Raw genomic sequence first — 13,555 nt, 5'->3', positions numbered from 1 at the left:
CGCGCGCTGGCACCCACGCGTCGCGGACGACCTCCTCCACCGCCCTCTAGCCTCGCGCTGGAGCCTCCCCGGCCGTGCCACGCGCCCCGCCGCTTCCAGAACCGCCCCGGCGGCCGCCACCTCGCCGTCGCGGTGGAGAGCCAGCTGCAGCAGCCGCCGGCCTCTTCTAGCGAGCGCCTAAGCACTACATAAACCCCAGCAGTCGATTTCATTCGTCCCTTTCCTCTCCCCTCGCTCCCACGCCTCGGAACGCCGCCGCCGCACCACCCGAACCCCGGCGAGCTCACCCTGCCGCGGAGCCGCCACCACAGGCCCGCTCCACCCCAATAGTCCCCACCTTTAGCCGCGCCTCGACCTCGCGCAGCTCCCAGGCCGCTTCCCATCGCCCAATCCTCGCCGGAGCTACCTCGCCGTCACTTGCCTCCGCCGCCAAGCCGCCCTGCTCCGTCGAGCCGCCGCCTCCGAGCCCCTCCCCGCAACCCTAGACCACCTAGAGGTGCGCCGTGAACCCGTGAAGCTCACGCACCCCTTCACCCTCGCCGCCGGTGAGCCCCTCGCCGGGAAACCGCCGGTCAAACCCGCGCTCCCCCTCTGACCCGGCCCAGGGACCTCGGGTTTGAAATTCCAGAGAACCCGGGGGGTTATTTGAATAGGCCTAGACTCAGATGAATAGTGCCTTAGGGACTGCTTTGTAATGTTTTTAAGTGAACTTTGAAATTCAATATCAATTCGTAGAAAATTCGTAAAATAGCAAATCTTGATGTTTTGGAATCCTCTTGAAGAGCTCTATGCAGTAGAACCATAATATGTTAGGCTTTAGTTGCAAGTTTTTGCTGTAGAAATTGATTTGTGTTTCTAGTGCATAAATATTAGTTGTTTTCATCTTTTTCTTAACTACTGTATAAAGCCATGTCTTGCAGTGAAACTTTTATGGTAGTTCACTCTTGTAACACTTGTTTTGCTATAAAAATTTCTTGATCAGTTCTCTTGTGTAACTATTTATGTGATTTAATCCTTGTTTAATAGACTTTATTTATGATAAATAGTTTCTGTTCTTGATAAATCAAGATAATATTCTTGAGTGTTCATCTGGAGTATGTTAGCTTGTCCAGGAAGGCTAAGGAGATCAAGAAAAACACATCTCCATACTTGAAGGCGTTCTACATATACACCAAGCTCACCCACAAGAACAAGCAAAAGAACACCTCCTATGTGACCAAGAAGAAAACAAATGGCAAGGTGGTTGCTCACAAGGTTGGGAAGCAAGAAAGGAGTTGGAACCGCCCCATTTGGGTGCCCAAGGATGTCATCATCAATATGAAGGGGCCTCAAATGGTGTGGGTTCCAAAGGAGACTTGAAGCCCAAGAATGGCTTCGGGGGATTTGGATGCTTAGCTTACAAGTTAAAGTGAAGGTTCAAGCCAAAACAAGCTAAGCTCACAACTTGGACATTTATTGCCCAAGTCCCCCATAAGGTAATGGTAGCTAGATTTCAATTCAAGCATCATGTAGCTCCATTACTCTTGCTAGGTTGCTTGCATTGCATCACCTAGTGTTATATATGGTGGGTTGCTTGTGTCATGACTCTAACCCATGAGCAACCTACATGGTTTGATAAGTGTGTAGAAAGCTACACATGGTTACCCTTCATGGTACATGGACTTCATGAGGTATGTATTTCATATGTGTACCATGAACACAAGCTATAGGGTAAACTTCCTAATTGTGTCAAAATTAATGTGCATACATTTGCTTGGTGATTCAAACACTAAATGGACACATTTAGGGGGAGTTCACTTTATAGCTTGTGATTTTGAGACTAACATGTTTTGTAGCTTATCTTTTGTAGTCTCACGTGGAGTTAACACTCTAAGAGAATGTTTCTCACGATCAATGTGAACAAACAACTCTATAAGAGTGATTAGATAATTTGTGCTTTCATGCATATTGAGCCATGCTCTATTGAACTTAAATGCTCATATCTAAGTTCATAGGCTATGTGCTCATACATTTGCTCAACCTTGGTGTACCAAGTGCTTTTTCTTAAAAAAAAAGAGACTTACAAGTATCATATGCAAGTCACTTCCAATTGGTACATGCAAGGTAAACAAATTCCCCCGGAGGTATGCTAGGTTCTAAACTCATTCAATTGGTATAATTGTCAATTTCTTATCCTTTTTAGAGCTACCTCCGTGCATGATATGATCTAAGCTTTCTAGTTATAACATCTAGTTGTGCACTTGACTTTCACATTATCATTTTGTGCACATACTTGTGGAAAGCTTAGCTCATGTCATGCTAGTCTCGTGATTTTGTGATCCACCATAGTAAATTTTCAATTGGTATCTTCATTGATATCATACAATTGGATCATGAGTCATGGAACTAACTCCCTAGACTACTAATCTTCTCTTAAGCTATATTGTTTTGCAAGACTTTTGTTGGAGCAAGACCTTTTAGGTGATTTGATTCCAAAGGGGGAGAAATGTGGATCAAAGCAAGGTATTTTCTCAAGGAGAAGAATCATATCCCAAAGGGGGAGAAATACCTAAGTGAATCAAGTCATGAGGGGGAAGTAGCGAAAAAGGGGGAGAATAAAAGGGGGAATCATGGTTTTAGGGGGAGGCCAAGTCATCATTGGATGGTGGTAAACATCCAAGCAAGCGTAAGCGGTTTTCAATTGATTTCAATCGGTATCAAGTGGTTAAATTTGTCAATTTTTGCAAATTTATGCTTGCTTTGATTGTGTTGTCATCAATCACCAAAAAGGGGGAGATTGTAACGAACATGGCACCATTTATGCCATTTCGAGTGATTTTGGTGATCGAATGACAACACAACACTTGGACTAATATGTTTGTTAAGATGATCATTCTCAGAATTTTAGGTTCAAGTGATGACAAAGAGAGAGAAGATAAGCGTAGCAAGGCCCAAAGGGCCGCCCCTACGGGGGTTCCGCCATGGGCATCGGAGCATCCGGTGGTATTCGGAAGAACCAACGCCATGATGTTTGGTGCAGGATGGAATCGAAGCCAAGTCAGCCTTTAGGCACCGGTTGAACCGACGGTCCAAGAAAAGGGCATCGGTGCATTGGCAGTCCTTTGTACCAGAGACGATGTCAAGTGCCCAGAAGAAGTTTCTTCAGCACCGGTTCAACCGACGGTGCATCGGTGCATACCACCGGTGTAATGACGTCAGCGTCCAGGAGAAGATTCCTTCAGCACCGGTTGAACCGGTGAGGTATCGGTGCAAAGCATCGGTTCAACCGGTGATCACTACGTCAGCTGTCAGAAGCTCAACGGCTACTTTGATTTATGAGTGACCGGATGAACCGACGCTACCCCTGCCAGAGGCATCGGTTCAACCGGTGATACGCAGAATTTCAGCTGACCGTTGGAGCAACGGCTACAAGACTTGGTGGCCTATATATACGCCTCACCCCGGCCATTTGAAGAGTGCTGGAGTTGCTGAACATCCCACACACACCCAAGAACATCTCCAACCACCATAGAGCTTCATTGTACATCATATAGGCTTAAGCACACTTGTGAGAGTGCTTAGTGCTTGTAATAGGGATTAGTTCTTGCGAGAGCTCCCTTGAGAGAAGTCTTGCTGCGGCAAGCAACTTGTGATCCGTCATGTGACCCTCCGTCTTGGTGTGGAGTGGCAACGACACTTTGTGCGGGGGAAGAGGAGGCCCCTTCCTTGGTGGAGAAGCTCCGTAGTGGATTTCGGCCGGGTGACAGAGAGAGACGGTGGCGGTGCATAAGACTTGGTGTCTTGGGCACTTCCCTTTGCTTGCCGGCATCGCCATTGGTGGCGTAGTGCAAGACGGTGATCGGAAGAGCCTCGGTGTCCCGTGGACGTAGGCGTTTGTGCCGAACCACGTTACATGACCATGTCTACTCGGGAGTTTGCATCCCTCTTGCACTTACCTCTTTACTTACCGTATTACGTTTCCGCATTTACTCTTCTTGCGTGCCTAAACTTTCCTAGTTAGTTTGATTAGGTTTGGCTATAGGTTCCAAGTTTTTAGGGTAAGTAGAGAGTAGCAAAGATAAACCTTAGTCATAACTAGCATGCATAGGACGTGTTAGGTTTATCTTATGCAAGTAGATTGAGCCCTAGGTTAAAAAGCGATTAGCGACCCTATTCACCCCCTCCCCCTCTAGGGTCGGACACCCCGGTGATCCTTACAACTACTCTATAAGCGATTGCCCATGTCTGTTTTTAATGTTGTTCTTGCATTACATATAGACACGACTGCCTTATCGGACGGGACGTACGAGCTGATCCCGGAGTCTGACGGAGGTGATCTCGAAGCTCAAGTAAACACTGCGGAACTAACTGAAGCCCCGGACCAAAGTTCGGAAGAGCCTAGGGCTGAAATAGTTAGCAACTACCGAGAAGGCAAGCCCCGGACATAACCTATATTTCAAATTAATATCATTTACTGTATTACTTACTTGTGCATTTACAGTTCTTAGGATTTGAATTGAAACCCTAGATGCATGATCCTAAGAACCTATGTACTGAACACTAGACTTGAGTTCGACTACTTACTAAGCTTATAGGACCGGTAAAAGTCGAGTGATTGCCAGTCACTCGCGAGCTTTATAGGAATTGCCTGTTTACTTCCTGTTAACAATATAAGGACGACGGACGGGGTTGTGATCGATATCATAACTTCAGGTGAGACCCCGTCTGTGTTAATAAACTTGCTAAGGTCGCGGTGTGTGGTAGCGTTGGTTAAGTCTTTGAAAGTACTAGCCACATGCCGTCAATATGGTACGCGGCAAGCCTAGTAGCCGATTGGACCGGGGAGTGGATATACCTGATACTCTCTCTTAGGGATAGGTTTTATTTTTATGTTGCGCAACACTGCGACTTCAAGGGACAAGGGTGGACCTCGTAGAAGGGTGGACCTTGGAGCCCTGTAGTCGGGGAGAGTGTTCCTATCCACAAGCCGAAAAGAAAGGTCAACGGTTGTTTGGGAATGACCCGACGGTGTTCCAGACGTGTGTACTAGGTTACCCTTGCAAGGTTGAATTTCGATTCAGAATCGTCCGCCTCTCACGATGAAATGAGACTGCTTGATCTCTTTGCCACACAGAGTAAGAAGAGCAACAATACTTTAATCAATCTTGATGTTTGCTTAGATTTCTACCATGTTTGGATAGTAGTTGCTTACATAGAATGGTTAATCAACCAGAATCTTGAAAGCTAAAACTTGAAAGTAAGGACATACTCTTTATTGCTTTTCAGCAAAAGAAAAACCAGAGCCTCACAAAACCTTGCATAGTCTAGTTAAAGTGGGCTACTTATACTCGTTGGCGGTTAAGTCTTGCTGAGTTTTAGAATACTCAGCCTTGCTGTTGAAACCCTTTTTCAGGTATGAGTTTTGTGGATCAGATCGCTAGCTTAACCTACCCTTGCTCGTTGCCTCCTGGCTGGTCCGTAGAGTGGGATACGTCTGCGACCGGCAATAACTATGACGAGTGATGCCATGCTTGGGCTAGCCTGGTGTCCTTTTGCGACGTGTTGTAGCTGTCATGTTTTATCTTCCGCTGTTTTAAACTCTGAACTTAAGTTATGGTTTGTATAACTGTTTTACTTAAGTTGGCTTTGTAAATAATGGTTTTTACGGGTTTGTAATCATTACTATGCCTGTGTTGTAAAATTATGGTTGTAATATCTCTGGACTCGCCTTCGTGCGGGGTATGCTTGTTCGATCCGAGAATCGGTGGTTGTATCGGGACGTTACCCGACAGACCAAGAATTGTTCCGTTTGAAGTGCGTTTAAGCTAATGTTGCCTTTATGGTGATGGCCTGCGCACTTGAGCCGGGATAATTTAGGCGGTTCTGCCACAAACATCTTTAGATCGGTGCTTGATTTGGTCCCAATTTATTGTGATGTTTAATTTGAATCCAGAATGTTTCAGTTTCACTGTAGAGTCAAATACTGGTAGGTCTAGGCTCTGTGTAGCCCTCCAACAATTTTGAGATTCGACATATCAGTATATTATCTGTGCAACTTTGTTATTTTATTTAGTGTTCAAAATGTGTGCCACAACCTTCGTCCAACAAGCGGTGGTGTATGAGAGCTGGCAGTTTTGCCTTTTTCTAGAAGCAGTAGCATTTTAGATCAAGAAAAGAGCTGTTGTGTTGTTCTAGTAGAAAAAAGATATGTAACACACGCTTTGCCCAGTGCAACTCCATGTGTTGGGGAAAAAACAGCGGCAATAATTTTTTACCAAAAAAGGAAACTTGCCTTGTGGTGTACTGCAGTCTTTCCAAAAATAGGTAGGTCGTATGGATGGGCCAATTTATGGCCGGCCGTAGATTAGCTAAATATATAGATTTTGCTATGCGCCTAGACATAATATAATATATATCTATATACATAACAAAAATTATACATTTATTAAAATTAAAACGGCTAATAATTTAGAACGGATGGAGTACTTTCTAAATCTACTTTCAACACCTTTCACATGTAATTACTCTTACTATTTGAGCATTCTTTTACAGGCATACTCTGACATACTTCGACCAGCACACCAGCAAAAAAAACTAAGGATAAGTATATTGCTACACGTAAGCATTTTCATAGTCGTCTCATGCAAGTCCACGTAGGATTTTTGATTAGGTGGCGGAGAGAGGGAGGAGAGAAAATAAGGTGGTTGTTTCCCGAGACAACCAACTCACGTGCCAAAATTTAGGACTATGAGACCACTTTCTCACCATTGTACGAGTTATTATTGCCATACAACTCATAACAAATTATGGAAGTATATATTTATTATGAGCCAACTTATAAGACAACACATTGTATGTATTATCTGTTACATCATCTCAAGATGATATGACAATGCATAAGTCCGTTTATTAGACTAGACCAATGTACTTGGTCTAAGAGCAACTCCAAGAGACTCTATAATCCATTTTAATTGTTAGAAATAGAAATTTTGATGGAAAAATAGCTTCCAAGAACTTCTCTAAGTGGTTATCCAAATATAGCCATAATTTATTCTGGATTTCTCGCTAGCCAAAGATAGATAGTGAAAATGGCTCTCTAGAGTGTTAGCAAGATAAAAAAAAAACTGTTGGAGAGTGAAGATATATAGAGAGCAATTTTTATATACATGACTCTCCAAATGATAATTCAGAGAGTGAAATTTAGAAAGACTCTTGGAGATGCTCTAACAAAGCGGTTTGGTGACACTAGGACGGGTCGTCTCTATACCAACCTAGGCCAGCCCGTCTCAGAAAAAATAATACTATGCCAGCACAATCCAATTTATCCTGCAATCGGTGTGCGAGCCCAGTGCCACAAGAGTTTCTAGCCCAGTGGCACAAGACAGGCCGGGCCTGGATGGGTTTGTCTTCGAGCCCAGTGGCACAAGAGTTTCTAGCCCGTTAGTGCGAGCGGGTCCACTCGCAACAAATCTTCACCGCACATCTTGCACCCGACGGCGTCAGCCTCACCTCGTGACGTCTCAATAACACGTGGCTTCCCCTCATTCGCCAGCCACACGTGGAGCCCCAGTCTCCGCGGAAGCAACCGCCCCCCCCCCCCCCCCCCCACCCCACCCCGCCCCCCCCCCGCCAAGTCTCGAACTCCCCGAGTCTCCCCCCGAGCTCGCGAAATCACAGCGCAGGCCGTCGAGCCGCAGGCACACCACGCGCGAGACCTCAGCTGCCTCCGCCCCGCCACACCCTCCCCGCCCGCGCGCCGTGCGGTCACCGCCCGCGGCCACGGCACCGCCGGCCCCCGCCCCGGCCGCCAAGAGGAAAGGCAAGGCCGAGGCCTCCTCCCCGTCCTCGCCACCGAGGCCCCGCCGCGCGCTCGCCGTCGCGATGGCCGCGTCCCTGCTCGCGCTCGCCGTGGCCCTCCTGGTCGGCGCCGGCTTCGGCGGCGTCGACAGGGGCGCGGCTGCCCCCGTGGAGGCGGAGGGCGGCGAGGTGCGCGCCCCGGATCTTAAGATCTGCCGGAGAGGTTCGGCTTTTTGTTGTTGTATGGGTTTGGGTCTGGTTGTGATCTGGATCTGCGCGGGCGCTTGCAGGTGACCTACGGGAGCGTGATCAAGCTGATGCACGAGAAGACGAAGCACCGGCTGCACTCGCACGACGTGCCCTACGGCTCGGGCAGCGGCCAGCAGTCCGTGACGGGATTTCCCGAAGGTGACGACTCCAATAGCTACTGGGTGCGTCTCTCTCTCTCTCTCTCTCTCTCTCTCTCTCTCTCTCTCTCTCTCTCTCTCTCTCTCTCTCTCTCTCTCTCTCTCTCTCTCTCTCTCTCTCTCTCTCTCTCTCTCTCTCTCTCTCTCTCTCTCTCTCTCTCTCTCTCTCTCTCTCTCTCTCTCTCTCTCTGCACAGAAAGTGGACATGCCCTGTTTACTCTTACTGGAAATATACGAAAAGATCAGTGACTCAATGGGTCTTGAATTAACTGTAGTTTAGATTTCAGAAGGAACAAACAATTGAATTAAATTATTTATCGGTGCACTCTTGTTCAGGTTGAGCACGCTGATCAGTTTGTTTGAATTCAGGCTGCAAATTGTCCTGTAGTTTTCAGGAGTGAGCTAATTCATATCGATTCGCAAGAATGTAGGATCTCTTTGAAACTATAATGTCGGGTACTTCTTTAATGAAACAAGTAAACATATGCAGAAAAAAATTACTATTGAAAATATGATATGTACTTCTGTATTCTCCTCAGCTGCCAATTTTACGGTATTTGGTATGAAAAGCAGCAGTTACATTTTGATACAGATGTAATTGTTAAGCAGTCAGCTCAAAAGTGATGAACATATTAAATGCAGATCATAAAGCCTACTCCTGATTCATCATCCAAGCAAGGTGATGCCATCGAGACTGGTAGCATCATAAAGTTGCAACACATGAGGACACGTAGGTGGCTGCATAGTCACTTGCATGCATCACCGTTATCCGGTAACCTTGAGGTTAGTCTATATCAATCTCTTATGCTGCAGTACTCATTAAGGATTCAAGTTCTGTACATCCTGCAAGCTTTATTTAGATGAAAGAAATTGTAGTGGCATGGATCCAACTAACCCTTAGATGAAAGATAATGTTGTAGTTCTCTTCAATTGCTTTAGACCACTTTAATGAATGTGAGTACTGAGTACATCATGTGGTTTTTTGTGCTGGGCCAATGATGTCGGATTAGGATTGAGTAGGAAAGCTTTAAATATTATAGAATTATAGATGATATGCTATATACTTTACTACCCAGATTCTATGGAACGTCTTGGCCAGTCATCTACTTCTGGATAAACTAGGATAGTGCAAGGAAATAATAAAATAGTGCCATATAGGCTATTGTAATTCCAATTGAAACAAAATTGTTAAACATTTTGTTGTGATATATCATTTTCAACAAAAAAAATCAAATATCCTCGCATGTATCCAATTTGAATCTCTATATGACAATTAACAGCCAACTGCATTGTGGTCTCTTTCTACAATTTTACTGTTCATTTCAACTTATATTACTTCTGCATAATGTTTTCACTTGTACTATTGTAGTAAAATGGTAGCCATGGTGTTTAAAAAATATAGCATGCCATGCCGTGCACATAATTTAATCTTGTAACAAAACAGCATGGCATCTGGGTTCCAACTGACTGATAGAATATTATATTAAGATGTTCCTCTGCAGTAGACCAGCTTATAGCGATGTTGTACTGAATCAATGCGAAAGCTAGGGTCTTTCAGCAAACTTAGATCATCTAATGATTACTTTTTGAATATATTTCAACTTTTCGAACAGTGAAGTAAGTTACCATCTTTCTTATGGTGACTATCTTTAAGAATAACTTATGTCATCCGATGCTTTGCTTACTAAGAAATCAATTTTTATGTCTTGTTCTGTCAGTTCTGTTTTGTTTGCGTTATTTTCTCATATTAAGAATGTGTTCTGAAGCTTGGATGTCAACATTTGTATAGGTTAGCTGTTTTGGTGGGGATGAACTGTCAGACACTGGTGACTACTGGAGGTATGATTTACCTACACATGTAATGTGGATCTGGGTGTGTTGTTTGTTGCTTAGCTCGTATTTTTCCGTTGGGAATTCTCAGGCTAGAGATTGAAGGAAGTGGAAAAGTATGGAAAAGGGATCAAAAAGTAAGGCTTAGGCACGTTGATACTGGAGGTTATCTGCACAGTCACAACAAGAAGTACAATCGCCTTGGTGGTGGGCAGCAAGAGGTGAGATATTCATTTGTTTGCAAAATTTTCTTGCACAATCAAACGATGCTTACTAGGTTTGACAGTCATTGGCATGTATTGTCAATCGTAAAAGCCCTAGATCATTCTACTATATTTCTATGTGAGCCATGTTGCAAATAAATATTGTTAAACTGAGACATGTTTTGGTGCAGGTCTGCGGTGTCCGAGAGAAGCGAGCTGAGAACATTTGGTTGGCAGCAGAGGGTGTTTATCTCCCAGTTAATGGAAGCAAGTGAAACAGCATTTTCTAGTGTTTTTCTGTTTCATGAGCGTTGGCATAGGATCAGATGTTTTTCCCATTTTCACTTGTTCTTGTTTCTTCTTTGAACCTGGGACCTGACCCCTTGAGTGATATGTTGAATATAGATGGTGTCGACAAAATGAGTACAGTACAGGCTTCTAATTGATATTTATAATTCAGTATGTATAGGCCCAGTCACCCAGATATGCAAGTGACACATTTTGTTCACAACTAGAGATGTCTATTTTCCAGATGTGGCGCAGAAAGGCTGTCCTTGTAAAATCTGGAAGCTTTTGCTGGAACCCGCTACATTGTGATTTTGAAATTTAACTACAGGCCCATGGTGCCGTAACATATTTTGAGTTGCAATTTCTATGGAGTCCCAAATTTTATATTTCAGTCTTTGGTGCTAATGACGGTAGAGGCTATGCCGTCCAAGCGAACGCCAATGTTTCAGGGCAGGCTGAGTACTAGAATGATTCTCCAACAGCAGCAAACACCAGTAACAGAACAAGCCCAATTGATCAGGTGCTCCGTACAACAACAAAACAAGCCCACTTCATTTGACTAGTAAGGTGCCCGTGCTAACGCCACGGTTAAATTTCAGATGTACACCATACAAAATATTAGATCACAGTTACCACATGTCACAAACAAATTAATGACGGCTTGTACAAGCAGACATAAAACTGGTTTGTTTTCATACATATCAATAGAGCAGCCATCAGAGTAAATATATTACACATTTTTGGATACCTAATTATTCACATAGAGAGTGAAAGCACTTCCTCCTCTTGAGGCCTTGATACAGCATGCTCGGAAACTTGTTCCCTCCCTGCGTCAACAAATTTCAAATCAGTAATGATGGTGCAAATTAGTGTTATGCAGAAAAATGACTGAGTAATATTTGAGGAATATGGCCAAAGCTTCCTAGCTGCTTCACTACCAAAATCAGTATTCTGCACTCAAACAGACAAACAGATTAATTGAAAGTATTTTTACTACCTCATGTACTCCAATAAAAATATGGATCCTGTAGGTACTTCATTCATCTTCAGTGAAGGACACCAACCCCATCCAGAACTCGAGTTTTCACAAGCATTATGAAACCAGGCCATACAAATAGCATAAAACAAGCTGTCGAAGCTATTAAAAGCCTAAATCTATAGGTTAGGTGCTCACAGATTCTATGTACAGTAAAATCATTACAGGTCTAAAATGTCAATCAGCACACAGTTTTTCCGCTAATGCTAATGCATTAATCTCAAAATATCCTGGGATGCTTAGTGGTTGCATGGTATACGTTTTCCTGCTACCTCAAATAGATCTGGCACTAAATGTTAGGGATGGGTAAGAGTGGGTCTACCTCACAACAATAAGAACAAACATGAAGCAAGACAGGACCAAACGACCATGAGTCCTAATTAAGAACTTAAAAATAAAGATGTAAACTGAATTTGTGACTACTGATTCTGATGATAATATTCCAACAAACTAAAAAATTCAGAATTCAGAATGTGCATGTTAGCTCTCAGATTCTTTGGATGATACTGATATCAGGTTGGTACCAGATATGGCTACTATTCCAAGATGCGCTGAGCAAGTGTCCTTTTCGTAGGAAGTAAGAAGAATTAAGGCAGAGAATAATGAGCCATTTCAATTAACCTATCCAATGACATTGTATTTAGGACTCGGTTTAAAGTTTAAAACCAGTACTTTCCTTCTTTCACACTGGATTTAGTTGAATCTAAAATACTTCCAAAATGAGAGAACCAGATGCATAACTCGGTCTACAGTTGGATCAAATCTGATCACTTGTTAGCTCATACATGCATATAAATAATAAGGTAAAGGAAATATATTTACACCATGAAGAACCTTATCATGAAGAACTTAAGGTCTTACAGACATAAATCCCTAAAACAAAGTTCATTCCCATTATTTGCAAACACTGGTAAAGTTTCTATAATTTTCTGCAAGAAAAGTTTAAAGTCTGTTAATTATAAAATGTTATAGTAAGAAAAGTTTAGTCTAATAATTCAAAAATGTCATAGTGATATATTGCATCTGCATTTCTACATGTTCCTAATCCTAACTACACCCATCTGGACATCTCCTTCCCAACTTTCTTATCCCAAGTTTCTACTGACTTGGTGCTTTGCCTATGACTAAAATACCAAACGCTGGAAAGGTGTTGAGCTACTGATCTCACCGCAAGTCTTCAACATGCAAAATTGAAAGGCAAACTTAAGTAGTTATGTTTTAGTTGAATAAATAGGGTAAAGTTGTGGAATCTGGGGCCACAGATTCTTGCAAAGGAGCTTGAGCTGAGGCCAGCTGATATTTTCTTCCATTTTAATTTGTTTAAAATTGTCGAAGTATTAAGAGGTTTACAGAATGGATGGAAGATCAGGCAAGCTCCTAAGCAATCAGGATAGCTAGGGGGTGTGTGTTGGGAGGGAGGGGGGGTTAACCGATCGTGAATTCATACGACGCACAAACAATTCGAAATTCCAGCAGAGGGGAAGGCAAGGAAATCGCGCTCACATCGGTGAGGAGCTCGGTGTCGAGGGAGTGGAAGTCGAGCAGCCCAGGGCTGTACTACCCATTAGCTGCCGCCGCGGCTGCCGTCTATGGTTCGAGTGCCCACGGCCGCCTCCCGTACCCCACCTGCGCGAGATAGGCTTACCAGAGTTCACAATAGTAATTTATTTGTGCTACAATAGTGAAGGAGGATGAGAAAGTCCACCAGATAAGCCAAGATCGCTAGTTACCCTGACAGAATATGGCAAATAACTAACTGGAATTCTTAAAACAAAAACTGCATAGTGCTCCTTAAAGTAATATATAGCAATAAGATTATTAGCACAAGTATATACTGCAATATCAGTACAGAAATATTTGTCTAGAAATTAACATTAGTAACCAAAATAATTCCAAGGAAATCTGTATATAGTATATACGATGAAGCATCATTATATTTTCCGGCTTAACTATTACAATAGTAGTGGATAACTGGATATTAGTGATATCAAGGAATAACACAAATATAGCATGAA

General features: G+C 43.4%; 1 protein-coding gene and 1 long non-coding RNA gene across 2 annotated transcripts; one reads left to right on the top strand and one right to left on the bottom strand.

The window, feature by feature from the left end:
• Positions 1-7,612: 7,612 nt before the first annotated feature.
• On the top strand, positions 7,613-10,865 carry LOC120678672 (stromal cell-derived factor 2-like protein). Its single transcript, XM_039959953.1, has 6 exons — positions 7,613-7,965; positions 8,067-8,207; positions 8,826-8,966; positions 9,973-10,022; positions 10,105-10,234; positions 10,408-10,865. Exons 1-6 carry the CDS (start codon positions 7,861-7,863, stop codon positions 10,489-10,491), a joined length of 651 nt encoding a protein of 216 aa, XP_039815887.1. The 5' UTR covers positions 7,613-7,860; the 3' UTR covers positions 10,492-10,865.
• Positions 10,866-11,032: 167 nt separating this feature from the next.
• On the bottom strand, positions 11,033-12,442 carry LOC120678674. The gene is made up of 2 exons (XR_005676692.1): positions 11,502-12,442; positions 11,033-11,331 (listed from the first exon to the last, which is right to left on the bottom strand). It is a non-coding gene; the product is annotated as an uncharacterized LOC120678674 (long non-coding RNA).
• Positions 12,443-13,555: the final 1,113 nt, after the last annotated feature.

Source organism: Panicum virgatum, chromosome 6N (genome assembly GCF_016808335.1).
Source record: "Panicum virgatum strain AP13 chromosome 6N, P.virgatum_v5, whole genome shotgun sequence".
Taxonomy (NCBI): Eukaryota; Viridiplantae; Streptophyta; class Magnoliopsida; order Poales; family Poaceae; genus Panicum; species Panicum virgatum.
This window is presented reverse-complemented; position numbering and strand designations above follow the sequence as displayed.